This window comes from Peromyscus maniculatus, chromosome 6, assembly GCF_049852395.1.
Source record: "Peromyscus maniculatus bairdii isolate BWxNUB_F1_BW_parent chromosome 6, HU_Pman_BW_mat_3.1, whole genome shotgun sequence".
In the NCBI taxonomy this organism is placed as follows: Eukaryota; Metazoa; Chordata; class Mammalia; order Rodentia; family Cricetidae; genus Peromyscus; species Peromyscus maniculatus.
The window spans coordinates 113,056,486-113,069,360 of NC_134857.1; the positions used below are offsets into that span (position 1 = coordinate 113,056,486).

General features: G+C 41.2%; 1 protein-coding gene across 6 annotated transcripts in view; it reads left to right on the plus strand.

The window, feature by feature from the left end:
- The window catches only part of Ppa2 (inorganic pyrophosphatase 2), an 81,741-nt gene extending 71,925 nt beyond the window's left edge, over positions 1-9,816 (plus strand). For all 6 annotated transcript variants that reach the window (XM_076575014.1, XM_076575013.1, XM_076575017.1 and 3 more), the window contains 4 exons: positions 110-195; positions 3,700-3,769; positions 7,847-7,886; positions 9,613-9,816. In XM_076575014.1, coding sequence (XP_076431129.1) covers positions 110-195; positions 3,700-3,769; positions 7,847-7,886; positions 9,613-9,638 — 222 coding nt within the window. In that variant the 3' untranslated portion in view covers positions 9,639-9,816. The remainder of the gene's footprint in view (positions 1-109; positions 196-3,699; positions 3,770-7,846; positions 7,887-9,612) is intronic.
- Positions 9,817-12,875: the final 3,059 nt, after the last annotated feature.

Genomic DNA, 12,875 nt, shown 5'->3' on the forward strand with positions numbered 1-12,875 from the left:
TCCAGAGCTCAAGCTCTCAACAGTTTACTAGTAGTTTGGTGTGGGTATAACACTGATTTGGGTGGGAACTAGGTTGCAACTATCTCTGTCTGTTTTTGATTGGAGCTAGGCTTTCGCTCTTGAAGTTGTTAACTCCGCACATGAATGTTGGAAAGCAATGCTCATGAAGAAACGTGACCGTGGAACTATCAACTGGTAAGAATGTATAATGTTAATTCATTGTCAGTTTCTGCTCAGCAGCCGCATAATATTGCTCAAATCCCAGGCGTTCAAAGCATCTCTTTTTTTGTTTGGTTGTTTGCTTGGTTTTTCAAGAGAGAATTTCGCTTTGTAGCTATGGCTGGCCTGGAACTCACTCTGTAGACTAGGCTGGCCTGGAACTCACAGAAATCCACCTGTGTCTGCCTCTGCCTTCCAAGTGCTGGCATTAAAGGTGTGTAGCACCACCACCCAGTTTATGGAGCATGTCTTTAAGGGTCATTGCTCAGTGCTGGCTGTCACTACGCAGCTAGGAATCGAATGTGGTTCATTTTTCCAAATGATTTTTATTTCACTAAGATATACTGACAAGTAAACAAAAACTTCAGGCAATCTACCATGATAGGTGCAAAGATACAGTAAGAACAACAGTTTCCAATATTTAAAAATGTGGTTACTTTGTTTACATAAAAACTACCACATCATTTCTTATAAACAGTAAAAGCCGTTGTTTTCCTTTTTTAACCTGTATTTTTCTGCGTGCATCTGTCTGTGTTCACACATGGTACAGATGTGGCAGCCAGAGGACAACTTTTGAGAGTCATTTCTCTCTTTCCACCTTGTAGATTCAGGGCATGAACTCAGGTAGGCTTTTGTCCCATGTGACCCAGACCATTAAAGGATTAAGAGGAATCAAGCAGTAGTGAAATGCACACATTCCATTTAATGTGAAACGTCTAAATATATACTTATTTACCAAACTGTGGCTATAGAGGTAAGCCCTTTTCTACATTGATTCCATGTGGATTTTTTCCTACATCCACTAGCGTTGTGTGAAATATAAAATAAGGATCCTGAAGTCTGAATCCCTTCAGTTGTGGGGTTTAACCCAGCTCTTCAGTTCAGCACCAGTGAGGCCTGCTTCTCTCCATGCCAGCTGTCTTTCTATCGTAAATGTCTCCTGTTCCAGAAGCTTCTTAGCCGTCACTCCTGTAGCTCACGTCCTGGACCCTCGCCCCACTGCTCTACATTCCCTAGTGGACAGCCGGAGCGTTAGCTGCTGTGCTGTGTGCTGACTCTGACCTTTAGCAAATAAGCAGGACGCGGCACAGAAGGGAGCTTTGACCAAACAAATATATTTTCAGTGGTCCCAAATCATTTATGTCTTGAAGTTGTCTGTCTAGTTTTTCACCTTCCTGAAGGAAGGAACATTTAATTCATTGACAATACTTTTGTAGCACCAGTGAGATGTCTTGGCAGACAACAGCGCTTCCTTTGGAACCCTGGTGACCTGATTTCAATCCCCCAGAACCATGTAAAAGTAGAGGGGCAAACCAACTGCACAGAGTTGCCCACCGGCCTCCATACATGGACTGTGGTATGCATGCACCTCTCCACCTGACATCCATGCACAGGAATAAGGGCACATGTGGCGTACACACACACACACACACACACACACACACACACACACACACACACACAAATATGTTTTTGTGAATGATGTGGTTTTTTTTTTCTGTGCCGTGCCAATCAGTAGTACCAATTCTATTTGGTTCTGCATACATTTGCCCCAGTGCCATTTTCTTCTGCAAACTCAAGAGGTCATGATCCAAAGTCATCAGCAGCATCACAGTTTTGTATCATCTCCTCCTTTTTTCTTGGTGCTGTTGCTTTAAAGTGAAAAGCCCTGACAGTATGAATCCTGGACACTGACTTTGATCATGACTGTGAGCCTTTGTCAGACTTGAGACTGACTTGAAGGAAATAATTTTCCATGAATTAAATTTCCATACTCTTGACTCTATAAATTTTCTTTTGTATGTTATTTTCTGATAATCGTATCTCTTTTATTTAATCAGTTATTTTGTACTGTTAATCTATTTTTAATATGTCTTTAATTTCTAAATATAATTTTTGTTTATTGTGTCCAGCATTTTTGACATTGGTGATTTTTAACTCCAATGCAACATCTTCCTGGCTTGGTCAGTGAGATTGTTCGTGTACCGTATAACATTTAAAAATTGTCTATTTATTTTTGTAGTGCTAGGACATTTATAAATTTAGAGCAAAATATTTAGTACTTCAAAATTCAAAAAAGAAGGAAAGCACATTTTAGCAGTAGGTGCCAGCACCCCAGTCAGCCGTTTAGAGATTATCAGCTTCCTCCACATTATCATCTTCTCTCCAGACCACTGTCAGTTTGAGAGCTGAAAAGATTTAGAGATTTCAAGGTACATGAGGACTCACTGGCTCAATGTTTTATCCCCAGCATCTAGAAAAGCCTTGGACACTTGGTATAATTTTTTGAACTTGCAAATGGATACAAAGCAGTGCTGTCTAGACCTCCTTTCTTTTCTCATTGTCCATATTGTCCTGGGGCTTTTCTGCCCCAGGCAGACCTGGAGCTTGTCTTCCTTCCTCAACTTCCTCAGCAGATGGGATCACACACCACACACAGATGAATAAATAAATAATAGACACACAAACAGACACCTAAATCAATAATGCCATTCAAAAACCTATAGTCATTTTGAAAATGGAATGCTGTTCATGGCACAAGTGAACAGAAGTCCCACACCAAGTTACGATGATAACCAGAAGGAAAATCTACTGTGACCAGTGTTGCCAGTTACAGACAGGTGGAGTGTGAAAAGTAAATGCATAAATAGGTCTTCTTGTGTTAAATTCCCAACATGCTTCACAAAGCAACTGTAAGATAAATTTGCTAATGTGTATCTGTTAGGTCCATTTGAGAAAAAATAGATGTTTGTGTTTGCCCATTCACCCCTTGGAGACAATCATTGCTAGTTACTTTTCCCTTTGACTGAAGAAGTAACTTAGTTTTAGCTCCTTTCTCTACTAATGCTTTATACATCCATTTCAACCTGCCAGCTTTTCTGTGAAATTCTCAGAGATTGGCCTTATTCTATGTAAGAGGGATGATGGCCTCTTCTGTCATCTGGGGGGCAGGCCTTGTGCAGTGGTTGCGTGCTTTGGGGTCAAAACAAAGAAGGGCGTGAGTTTCCAAGCCCTCGCTGATTGGAGAACAAGCTAAGGCTGGTCTCTGCCTTTCTGGACTGTCCAACTTATAAGTTTTCATTTCTTCTTATCCTTAATCTTCTGTATCTCTGAGAAAGAGAATCTCTACCTTTCCAATTCTGATGCCTATTCCTTAGAGGAAAATGTCTCCACATGGTGTCATTCTCTATGTTGGATTTGACTCTCAATCAAAGTTAAGTGTGGTTGTGATGTTTGTGTATACAACAGGAAATGGTTTTGATATTACATCATTTTAACTTGTTTTAACTGTGGAGAGTGCGGTGTCGTGTATGACTCCATATTTGCACGTACAGTAGCCTTAGGTGTTCTGGTCTATACTTGTTCCATTCTCTGTTCCTTGGCTGATGTCATATAGCCAGTGTGGACTGTTTGTGGTTGGTTTTCTTTGGGTGATGCTCATTTGGGCTGTGTTAACTCCCATTCTCTTTTCTTCTGCAGCACAAATGTGCACATCCGTGATAGCCCTTTCCATTGCACTCCAGAGGAAGCAAGATCATTAGTTGAATCGGTAAGGAGCCGGTGTCCAGGGCGTCCTTTAATCTGACAGATGCCATGAGAATGCTGACAGTGCTTCTCAAATGTCTAGCAGTGAAACCTGTCAGGACCTTTGGGAAGTATAAAATGAAACAATGCTATTGAAGTTAGCAATTTTTTTTTGAAAGCTGGGCAATTTCAATCAGAGGCCATTAAACCTCCTAATTTAATTCTTAAATTTGGTGTTCAAATTGTCCTCCTGTTCCCAGGCCACGGCCATGTGTGGACATTTGTTCTCTGTGCTCTTTGGTCCCAGTAGGTGGTCCTTCCCGTTATCTTCATGGGGCAGGTGCATTTGGGCTCAAGAGAGGGAAGTGCCTAGACCCCCCCTTGTCATTTCCACGTAGCTCACCCACCTCACGAGATTTGCTTCGAGGACCTCCCTGCCTCAGTGATAATGCTGCATGGAGGCAACTGTAGTTACTAGTATATTAATTCTTAATTAGAGAGCACTAAGTAAGAAAATTAATATTTGGATAATTGGGAATATAAGGTGTGTTTAACAGAGATCTCAGGCTTTAAAATCCCCTGTATAAATTAAGGGCTTTTAACTAATTATGAACTAGAAACTAGAAAATTTAGGTCTTTATGAACAACTAAAATTATGGCTGCTTTTAATTTGTTGGTTTTTTTCACCACTAATTCATCAGTTATTCAATTATAACCTGCTCTGCGATAATTTGTGAGTGCTGGAGTGCACACAAAAAAAGATGCAAAACCGTGTGTCCTTTTGAAAATTACAATTTAGTTGGGAAGATAAATAATAAATGTAGAAATGAAGTAGACTTTCAATAGATATTAAATACCATGCTGAAAAATGAGCAGGAAGAGGATATGAGTTCTAGTCATTCAGCAGTGGTCTAGGGCAGCCTCCCAGGAAAGGGGCCTGCAGATGAGCCCAGGCCTGTGGAAGGCGAAGGGGAGAGCCTTCCACGCCCAAGGCCACAAGGCAGAAGGATGCCTGTGTGCTAGCCAGGGACACTGAGGGGATGGCTTGGAATTTGGGACTAACTCAAGCCACATACTGAGCTCCAAGGCAGCCTAGGCTAGGGAGTGAGCCTGTGTCTCACAAAACCAATAAATCACAAGGTACAACGCAGTTTTGCAGTTATCAGATGCCGAAAGTTTAAAAAAGTCTGATGACACTAGATGTTTTCAAGCCTCGTACTCGAGTAGCTTGCAATATAAATTGTTGGGATTTCTTCAGAGAACACTACTATGGAGACTGAAGACGCTGACCGTTCTGCCCTTGGCCTTCTAGATATGTCTGATAGAGATACTAATGCATCTGCCTATAAAGCCAGACAGGGAAAATTTGAAACTATCTATCAGTTGATAAAATTAGGGAAATCAACTGTCCCCATGCACTGTTATACTTATCATGTTTATAAATCAGGACAGAAAGAAAGCGTGGAGTTGGGTGGGTTAGGAGGATATCAGGAAATCATTGCCAGTAGTGAAGAGTTAAATGTCTGCTGCTTTTCATGAGGCCATTGTTGTTACTTTCAGATTTAAATATCATTCTCTTCATTAATGTGAAAAACATGTTTCTTGCCCATGACAAAACTCTGAACGCCATTATCTGACTTTCCATAATGGTGGTTCTCTTTTGAATAGGAGTTTATGTGTTCTGAATATATTCATAAGAAATCTGTCCTAACAACGAAAAAATAATATTCTTGAGATTATTTTTTCAAGTAATGTCATGATATATGTTTTAAGAGAACTTGTTTGCTCCTTTTTGCGGTGATTTTTAGGCTAACAAATTGCTCAATTGTTTGAATTTTTTTTGTGTGTACTATTCATTTTCTCTCTCTGAAGCATTTGGCAGTACCAGTTAGAAACAGATGTTAATTTTAGACAGGAAGTCTAACCAGTGAATTTTCCAAAGAATTTTGTAAAAGGTATTGTATGACTTAAAAAGATACAACAATGTCAAAAAATGAGGTTATAATCTGTGTAGGAGAATATTGCCATCCGATTTCAAATGCTTCAGCCAAGTGGGAGATTGAGGCCTATTGCAGTAACTCTTACAACCTGCCACCCACGGGCATGTTTTGTGTGAGAGAGGAAACTATTAAACAGTAATAGCAATCCTCTGCCTGCTCCTCCTTCTCATATTTCAAGGAAAATTAACCAAATCATTTATGATCGGGCGGGGGGGGGGGGGTGGGGGAGGGATTATTAGGGATCTTCAGAGGAATAGAGCCGGTGGATACGTGTACATTCATGCCACCATTTGTCGATGACAGACCGTGAACATGATGGTGGTCTCATATGTATCTTAGAGCTCAAAAATGCTGAGGGATGTTGGCTTAACCAACGCTATTGCTCTACCAGTCATTTAAAAGTATTGCACATACAGCTCTATCGGTATGCCATACTTGACAGTGATGATAAATAATTATGTCATTACTGCTTCGTACATTGCTACATCATACATGATGCTTTTTATTGTTACAGAATGTACTCTTGATTTTTAAGAGTTTGCTGTAAACAGTGTACTGCATCACACTGGCAGCAGCCCCACACATCCTAATTTATATTTATATAAATATTATATATTTATATTTATTTATATCATTTCTCTTGGGCTTGCTTTGCTCTCTTGTTTTATCATGGCCCCTATAATGAGATCATATCTACTGCTAATGTTGCCACTGAGAAGACATATCAAATGATTGACATGGAAGTAGAGGAAAAAGTGGTTAAGGGTTATCGGGTTGAAAATTAGTTGTTATTAACCAGTCGGGTATGTCCCATTCCACTATAGCTACAGTCTTGAAGGACAGGGACAGTGTGACTGGAGCTGCTTTCCTAGCCAGCACTTGCCATTCCCTAAACATCCAGGACCTGGCATTGACTTCCTGTGCATCACAGTCCTCCCAGGCATCTGGTTCAAGAATAGGGAATTTTATCCATAGTAAACATTCTTTATGACAAGTGGTTTTCCTCTCCCTTAACTTACCCCCAAATCCTCCACTGCCCTCACATCAGTACTCACAGGCTCACCACTTCCACATTTATGTAAAGAACAATTCTGGAACTGTCTAAACCACCGGGCCTGACTACTTCTAACATTGTCATCAAGTCCAGCCCCTTCTGTCAACATCACAAACGCGGCTTTGGCTGTGGTTGTTGCGGTGCATACGGGGATACCTCTATGCGTGGTCTTCACACTCCGAACTCTCTTCACATTCAGTGTAGGCCATTCCTCATTCTCGGTATCTTATTGCTACCAACAAAACAGAATAGTGTTGTAGGCCACAAGCTGAAACCTTTGTGAGCTGCAGAGCAAGCACCATCACATGAGTAAGCACATACTGCATCATATGATAGCCCCAGTGAGGAGGCCTGAGCGCGCCAGGTGGAGGGTACAGCCCTTCCCAGGATGCCTCTCCGCAGCTTTGTGCCGAAGTGGAGCAGGGCTGTTGAGGGCATGGCACAGTGGGCAAGATTGTGCTTATTGTAGGTAATCCTCTCTCACGTACGTTTATTAGTGATATTCATCCCAACATCAAAGTGTTTTTGCTTGGAGACACCAGCCAACAGGCCAAGGAATTCTAGCCACTTTTAAGGCTTGCTGCCCCTGCTTTAACTGAAGATCATAAAACACTGATGGAATTCTAGAAGGATTCCATTGATGACTGATCAAGAACCTTGCTTGGGTAATGCCACCACAAAGATGGCAAACATGTTAAGTTGGGTGTGGGTGAGGTTGACAGTACAGACTGCTTAAAGGTGGTTCCTATGGGCTGTTGTCTAAGTGTGGCTTGAAGAAAAATGTCTTCACACACTCAGCTATGGGGTGCTCAGCTGGCCACTTGGGCTGCTGATAGAAAAAAATTTCTGAGCATGCTTTCTTTTATTTGACTCTACTTCTGAGGCTTGTTCCTTAGAAAGAGTGAACAGCCCAATAAAGCAGAGGAATCTTTACTTTTTTGAAGGTAGAGTACAGTTTTATTCTATAATCTCATGAAAAAATATTTCTGGATTCACTTTCCATATATAAATATTGAATATGTTAATTCTTTGCTGTTTTATCTTTTAGATCCCAACACCTTCAATGAGTAAAATAAGCAATATCGAAGGTACAGTATGTTTCTTTTTAAAAGTTATTTGTCATTTTAAGAGAGAGAGTGAGAGCGTGTACTATTAGGAGTTGGCTTTGTTCTTCATTCAGAGACTCGGGGGGTAGAACTCAGGTCATCAGGCTTGGGAGCAGCTATCCTCACCCTTAACTATCTTATTGGCCTTGTTACAGTTCTTGAGAGCAAAATGTACAAATCTGTTTATAGTGGTGGAAACCAATAAATAAATAAAATTAGTTTGAGTTATGTAAATTAAGTAGATTTCAGATGGTCATTAAATTGCTCTGATAAAATATCATTTGCCCAACTTCAGGAAATGAGGAGCACATTTGTTATTTTGAGGCTAGATCATTCGATTACATGGTGATTAAGCAGCCTCCGTCTGGCTTGCTTAGGCCTTCCTGTTGCTGCTCTAGTGTGCTGCAGTATGGCTTACACATGTGATGGTGCTCACACTGCAGCTCTCTCTCTGTGTGTGTGTGTGTGTGTGTGTGTGTGTGTGTGTGTGTGTGTGTGTGTGAAGTCATGAGAGATTCCAGCCAGTTCTGATAAACTTTGGATGACTCCAGAAACTTAAGTCTAAAAGACTTACTTTTATTATCTCTAGGCATTTTATAAGTCATTTATTTTAACTGAAAGTCTTAAAACCAAAAATATATCATAGGGTTAAAACTAAGTTCCATGTCCTTGGTTATCATTATTTGAAGCCACTTTGAGGAACAAGTAATTGTATTCTTCAGTAACAATTTCAGAATATAAGCATATATACATACAATGTATCTTCCAAAATATAACAAGGCTTTTGACCTTTTTATATAAAAATATTAGGGTATTCAACTTAATGAATTTGGAGGGAAAATGAGAACAATTTACTTCGTCCAGCTGTGAAATGTTTAGGAAGGAGGTTGTCCCTAGACTCAATTCTATAGGAAAGCAGGTGTGGTTCTTATCTGCTGGCCGGTCAGGCTTTCTTTGTAGTACATCTCCTTTTGGGTATTTAATGAACAATCAAATTTTACAGCAAAGACGTTTTTCTATTGTTGCTAAAGGGCTAACTTCTGCATTGTTCATTAGAGACTAAAATGCCTCCAAAGGGAGCCAGAAAAATACCATGAGCAGGCTCTAGAATTTTTAATGTAGTTTTATATGGCGCTTGAGTCAACTGAGAACATAGGAGAACTGGAGGCAGTAGCTAATCTTAAGTAGAGAGATGAAATGCTAAGATTATATAGACTCAACAAATTCTACTACTAGCCGAGCGGTGGAGGCACATTCCTTTAATCACAGCACTCAGGAGTCAGAGGCAGGCGGATCTCTGTGGGTTTGAGGAGAGTCTGGTCTACAGAGTGAGTTTCAGGACAGGTGCCAAAGCTACACAGAGAAACCCTGTCTCAAAAAAGAAAACAAACCCACCCCCCATTCCCACCTCCTCCAGATCAAGCTGGGGGGGAAGAGAAAGGGGGCAGGAAGGGAGAGAACAAGGAAATCTGTGGCTGTTATGTAGAACTGAATAGTATTGTAAAATAAAATAAAAAAATAAAGAAAAAAACAAAAAAAGAATAAAAAAATTAATAAATAAAATAAAAGAAAAGAAAAAGAAACAAACAAAAAAAACAAGAAAAAAACTCTAATACTAATGTCTAAATAGTTCCTACAGATGTAAATTAAACATTGTCTCATTCTTCCCTCTTCATTCCTTTCTCTTCCCCTCCCCACACTTAAACAGAAGATAGGTGGTACTTCCTCGACTGACGGGGTCACTGGAGGTACTGCAGTGAGACTTCACCCTCTGAGGATCCCTGAGGCTCCTTCTCCCTTTAGTGCTCTTGAGAAGCAAGCTGATACCCAGCCCATTTGATGACTTCCTGTCAAAACATCATTGTTCTAAAACTTTTTAAATAAACTTGTAAATAAACACTGACATTTTGAACTTCTCTGTCTTTTAGATATTTATTGATACAAGAAAAAAAATTTCACAATGAAATCTAAAGGCATTGTTTGACTAATGATTTCACGTCTAACTGGTTAAATGTCAAAATCACAAATTTAACAATAAAATTTTTATCAATATTATTATTATCATATCTTCTTGTCTCTTTTCAAGTCCATCACTGATAAAGGCTTTTTGAACCAAGCTGTCCTCTTAGCATTGTCTACATAAATGTGTTATGTGCATTAAAGCTCTTTCCTCTGATTTGTTGTGGCAGAGGCCCTTACTCCTTCCAGCTTTTCACTCTTTTCATCCCTTCAATTTTAGTTCTCCTCTCCATGGAGCTTTCAGATCCCCAGACGAAGAACTCTGCTTAGACATCTCTTTAAAGGCCCTGGACCCCTCTTGTCCAAGCTGATGGAATTAAGTTCCCCCTTGAAGTCATACTGAACCACACCTCATTCATGAATGTCCTCTGTATTCCTGTACACATATCCACTGCCCTCCTTCATCAGGCATTCCCCCATCCCCGCACCCAGTCTCTTCTATGGGCCTCTGTCTTGTCCCCATGGCTCTAGCTCATGCTCAAGCCTCCTTACCAAATGACTATTCTCTCTCTAACTTTGCTCCAATCTCATCTTCCATATTTCTAAGCAGTTATTTTCTTAGGTTTTCTGAAAATACTTTCAATAACTCTTGTATTCCTGAGAATAAAAACTAAATTTTTATTTTCTCCAGAAATTTATCCTCTGCCCTGCTGTGCTACCCACACTCTGTAGACATGTATCTTTACACCCCCACAACTGTATTACCCTCTTGCTGGTGCTGGCCATAGTTTTTTCTCCTTTTCCTTTCTATTGGTCTCATGATCATTGAATTCACTAATATGTTTTGTAGTTGGCAAAACAATGTTTGACATTACAATACTGTTTTCCATTTACTGAGCACCTTTGTTCTATCAGTATGTGTTTGAGAAAGCAGCATGCTGCATACACCCCATAAATTGGTGTTACTCACTTGGTATTTGAAGTTCTGAGATATTCTATAACTTGCCCAACATCACATAGCTAGATAAATTTCAGAGACTAGATTTTTTTGTTTGTTTGTTTGTTTTGTTTTTTGAGACAGGGTTTCTCTGTGTAGCTTTGTGCCTTTCCTGGAACTCACTTGGTAGACCAGGCTGGCCTCGAACTCACAGAGATCCGCCTGGCTCTGCCTCCCGAGTGCTGGGTTTAAAGGCGTGCGCCACCACCGCCCGGCTTAGAGACTAGATTTGAACTATTGACTCTCAAGCTGTACATTCCTTGGATTTTCCAGCCTGTTATGCATGATGCATCTTGCTTATAATGAAGGCAAAATAGCATCCTTCTCTTACACATGAAGATAAAGACAGAATATAATGGTTAGACCACAAGCAAAATATTTTCTATACATGTGTATATGGAATACATGTGGAGGTCAGAGGACAACCTCTGGTATCATCACTTCACAGGCATCATTCACCATTTTCTTGGAGACAGGATCTGTTACTGGGACCCAGGACTTGGTGAGCCAAAGAGCCTCGGGGAGCTTCCTGTCTCTGCCTCCCCAGCTCTGGAATTATAATCACATGCCACCATGCTAGGCTTTTTACAGGGCATGGATGGAACTTGGGTCCTCATGCTGGCACAAAGCAAGCACCTTACCGACATAGTTGTCTCCCCAGCCCCATCAATGTTTTCTTGAAGTCTTTGGGAATATGCAAACTCTGTTGAGGGGCAACAAAGAGCACAAAGGAAGAATATATATATTTCATTTTTTAAATTTATTTATTAAATTTAATTTTACATATCAGCCACAGATTCCCTTGTTCTCCCCCCTCCCACCCCACCCCCTGCTTTCCCCCCAACCCACCCCCCATTCCCATCTCCTCCAGGGCAAAGACTCCCCCCGAGGATTGAGTTCAACCTTGTAGACTCAGTCCAGGCAGGTCCAGTGCCCTCCTCCCAGGCTGAGCCAAGTGTCCCTGTATAAGCCCCAGGTTCCAAACTGCCAGTTCATGCACTGAGCACAGGACCCAGTCCCACTGTCTGGATGCCTCCCAAGCAGATCAAGCCAATCAACTGTCTTATTTATCCGGAGGGCCTGATCCAGTTGGGGGCTCCTCAGCTATTGGTTCATAGTTCAGGTGTTTCCTTTCGTTTGTATATTTGTCCCTGTGCTTTTTCCAACCTTGGTCTCAACAATTCTCGCTCATACAAACCCTCCTCTTTCTCACCAATTGGACTCCTGGAGCCCCACCTGGGGCCTGACCGTGGATCTCTGCATCCAGTTCCCTCAGTCATTGGATGGGGTTTCTAGCACGACAATTAGGATGTTTGGCCAGGTGGCCTTCGAATACTTCAGAGATCTATTCAGAGGGCCTGATCCAGTTGGAAGAATATATTTTTAATATTATGCTGACTGTCCTTGTTGGTGGGTTTTGTGGAGGGGGGGTTGTTTTGTTTTTTTTTGTCAGCTTGACACAAGCTAGAATTATGTGGGGAAAGGAACCGTAATTCAGAAAATGCCTTCATCAGATTATCTGCAGGCAAGTGTGGTACATTTCCTTAATTTGCTAGTTGATGGGGGTGAGGCAGGGGATGACAGCTCATTGGGGCCGTGCTACCCCTGGAGGGTGATCCTGGATAGTAAAAAAAAAGCAGGCTGAACAGGCCCTGAGAGCGAGCCAGTAAGCAGTGTTCCTCCATGGCCTCTGCTTCAGCTCCCTGCCCTGTGTTCCTGCCCTGACTTCCCTTACTGACAGAGCGTGACCTGAGTGTTTGTAAGCTAACATGCACCTTCTCTGCAAGTTGCTCTTGGTCATGGTATTTGAGTACAGTGATAGGAACCCTAACAAGGCCCTGACTTAAATTGTGAAAATAAAACTTATAAAAAGAGAATAAAGAACACTTAACCTTGCAGTTTAAAAAGGGAAGCTGCTTTTCCAGGGACGGCCTAGATTAGCCTGCTTGTGCGAACAGAGTATCTTCTGTGTGTTGAAAGGAGCATATCTAGGTGAGCCTGCTTTCCCTTCCCCT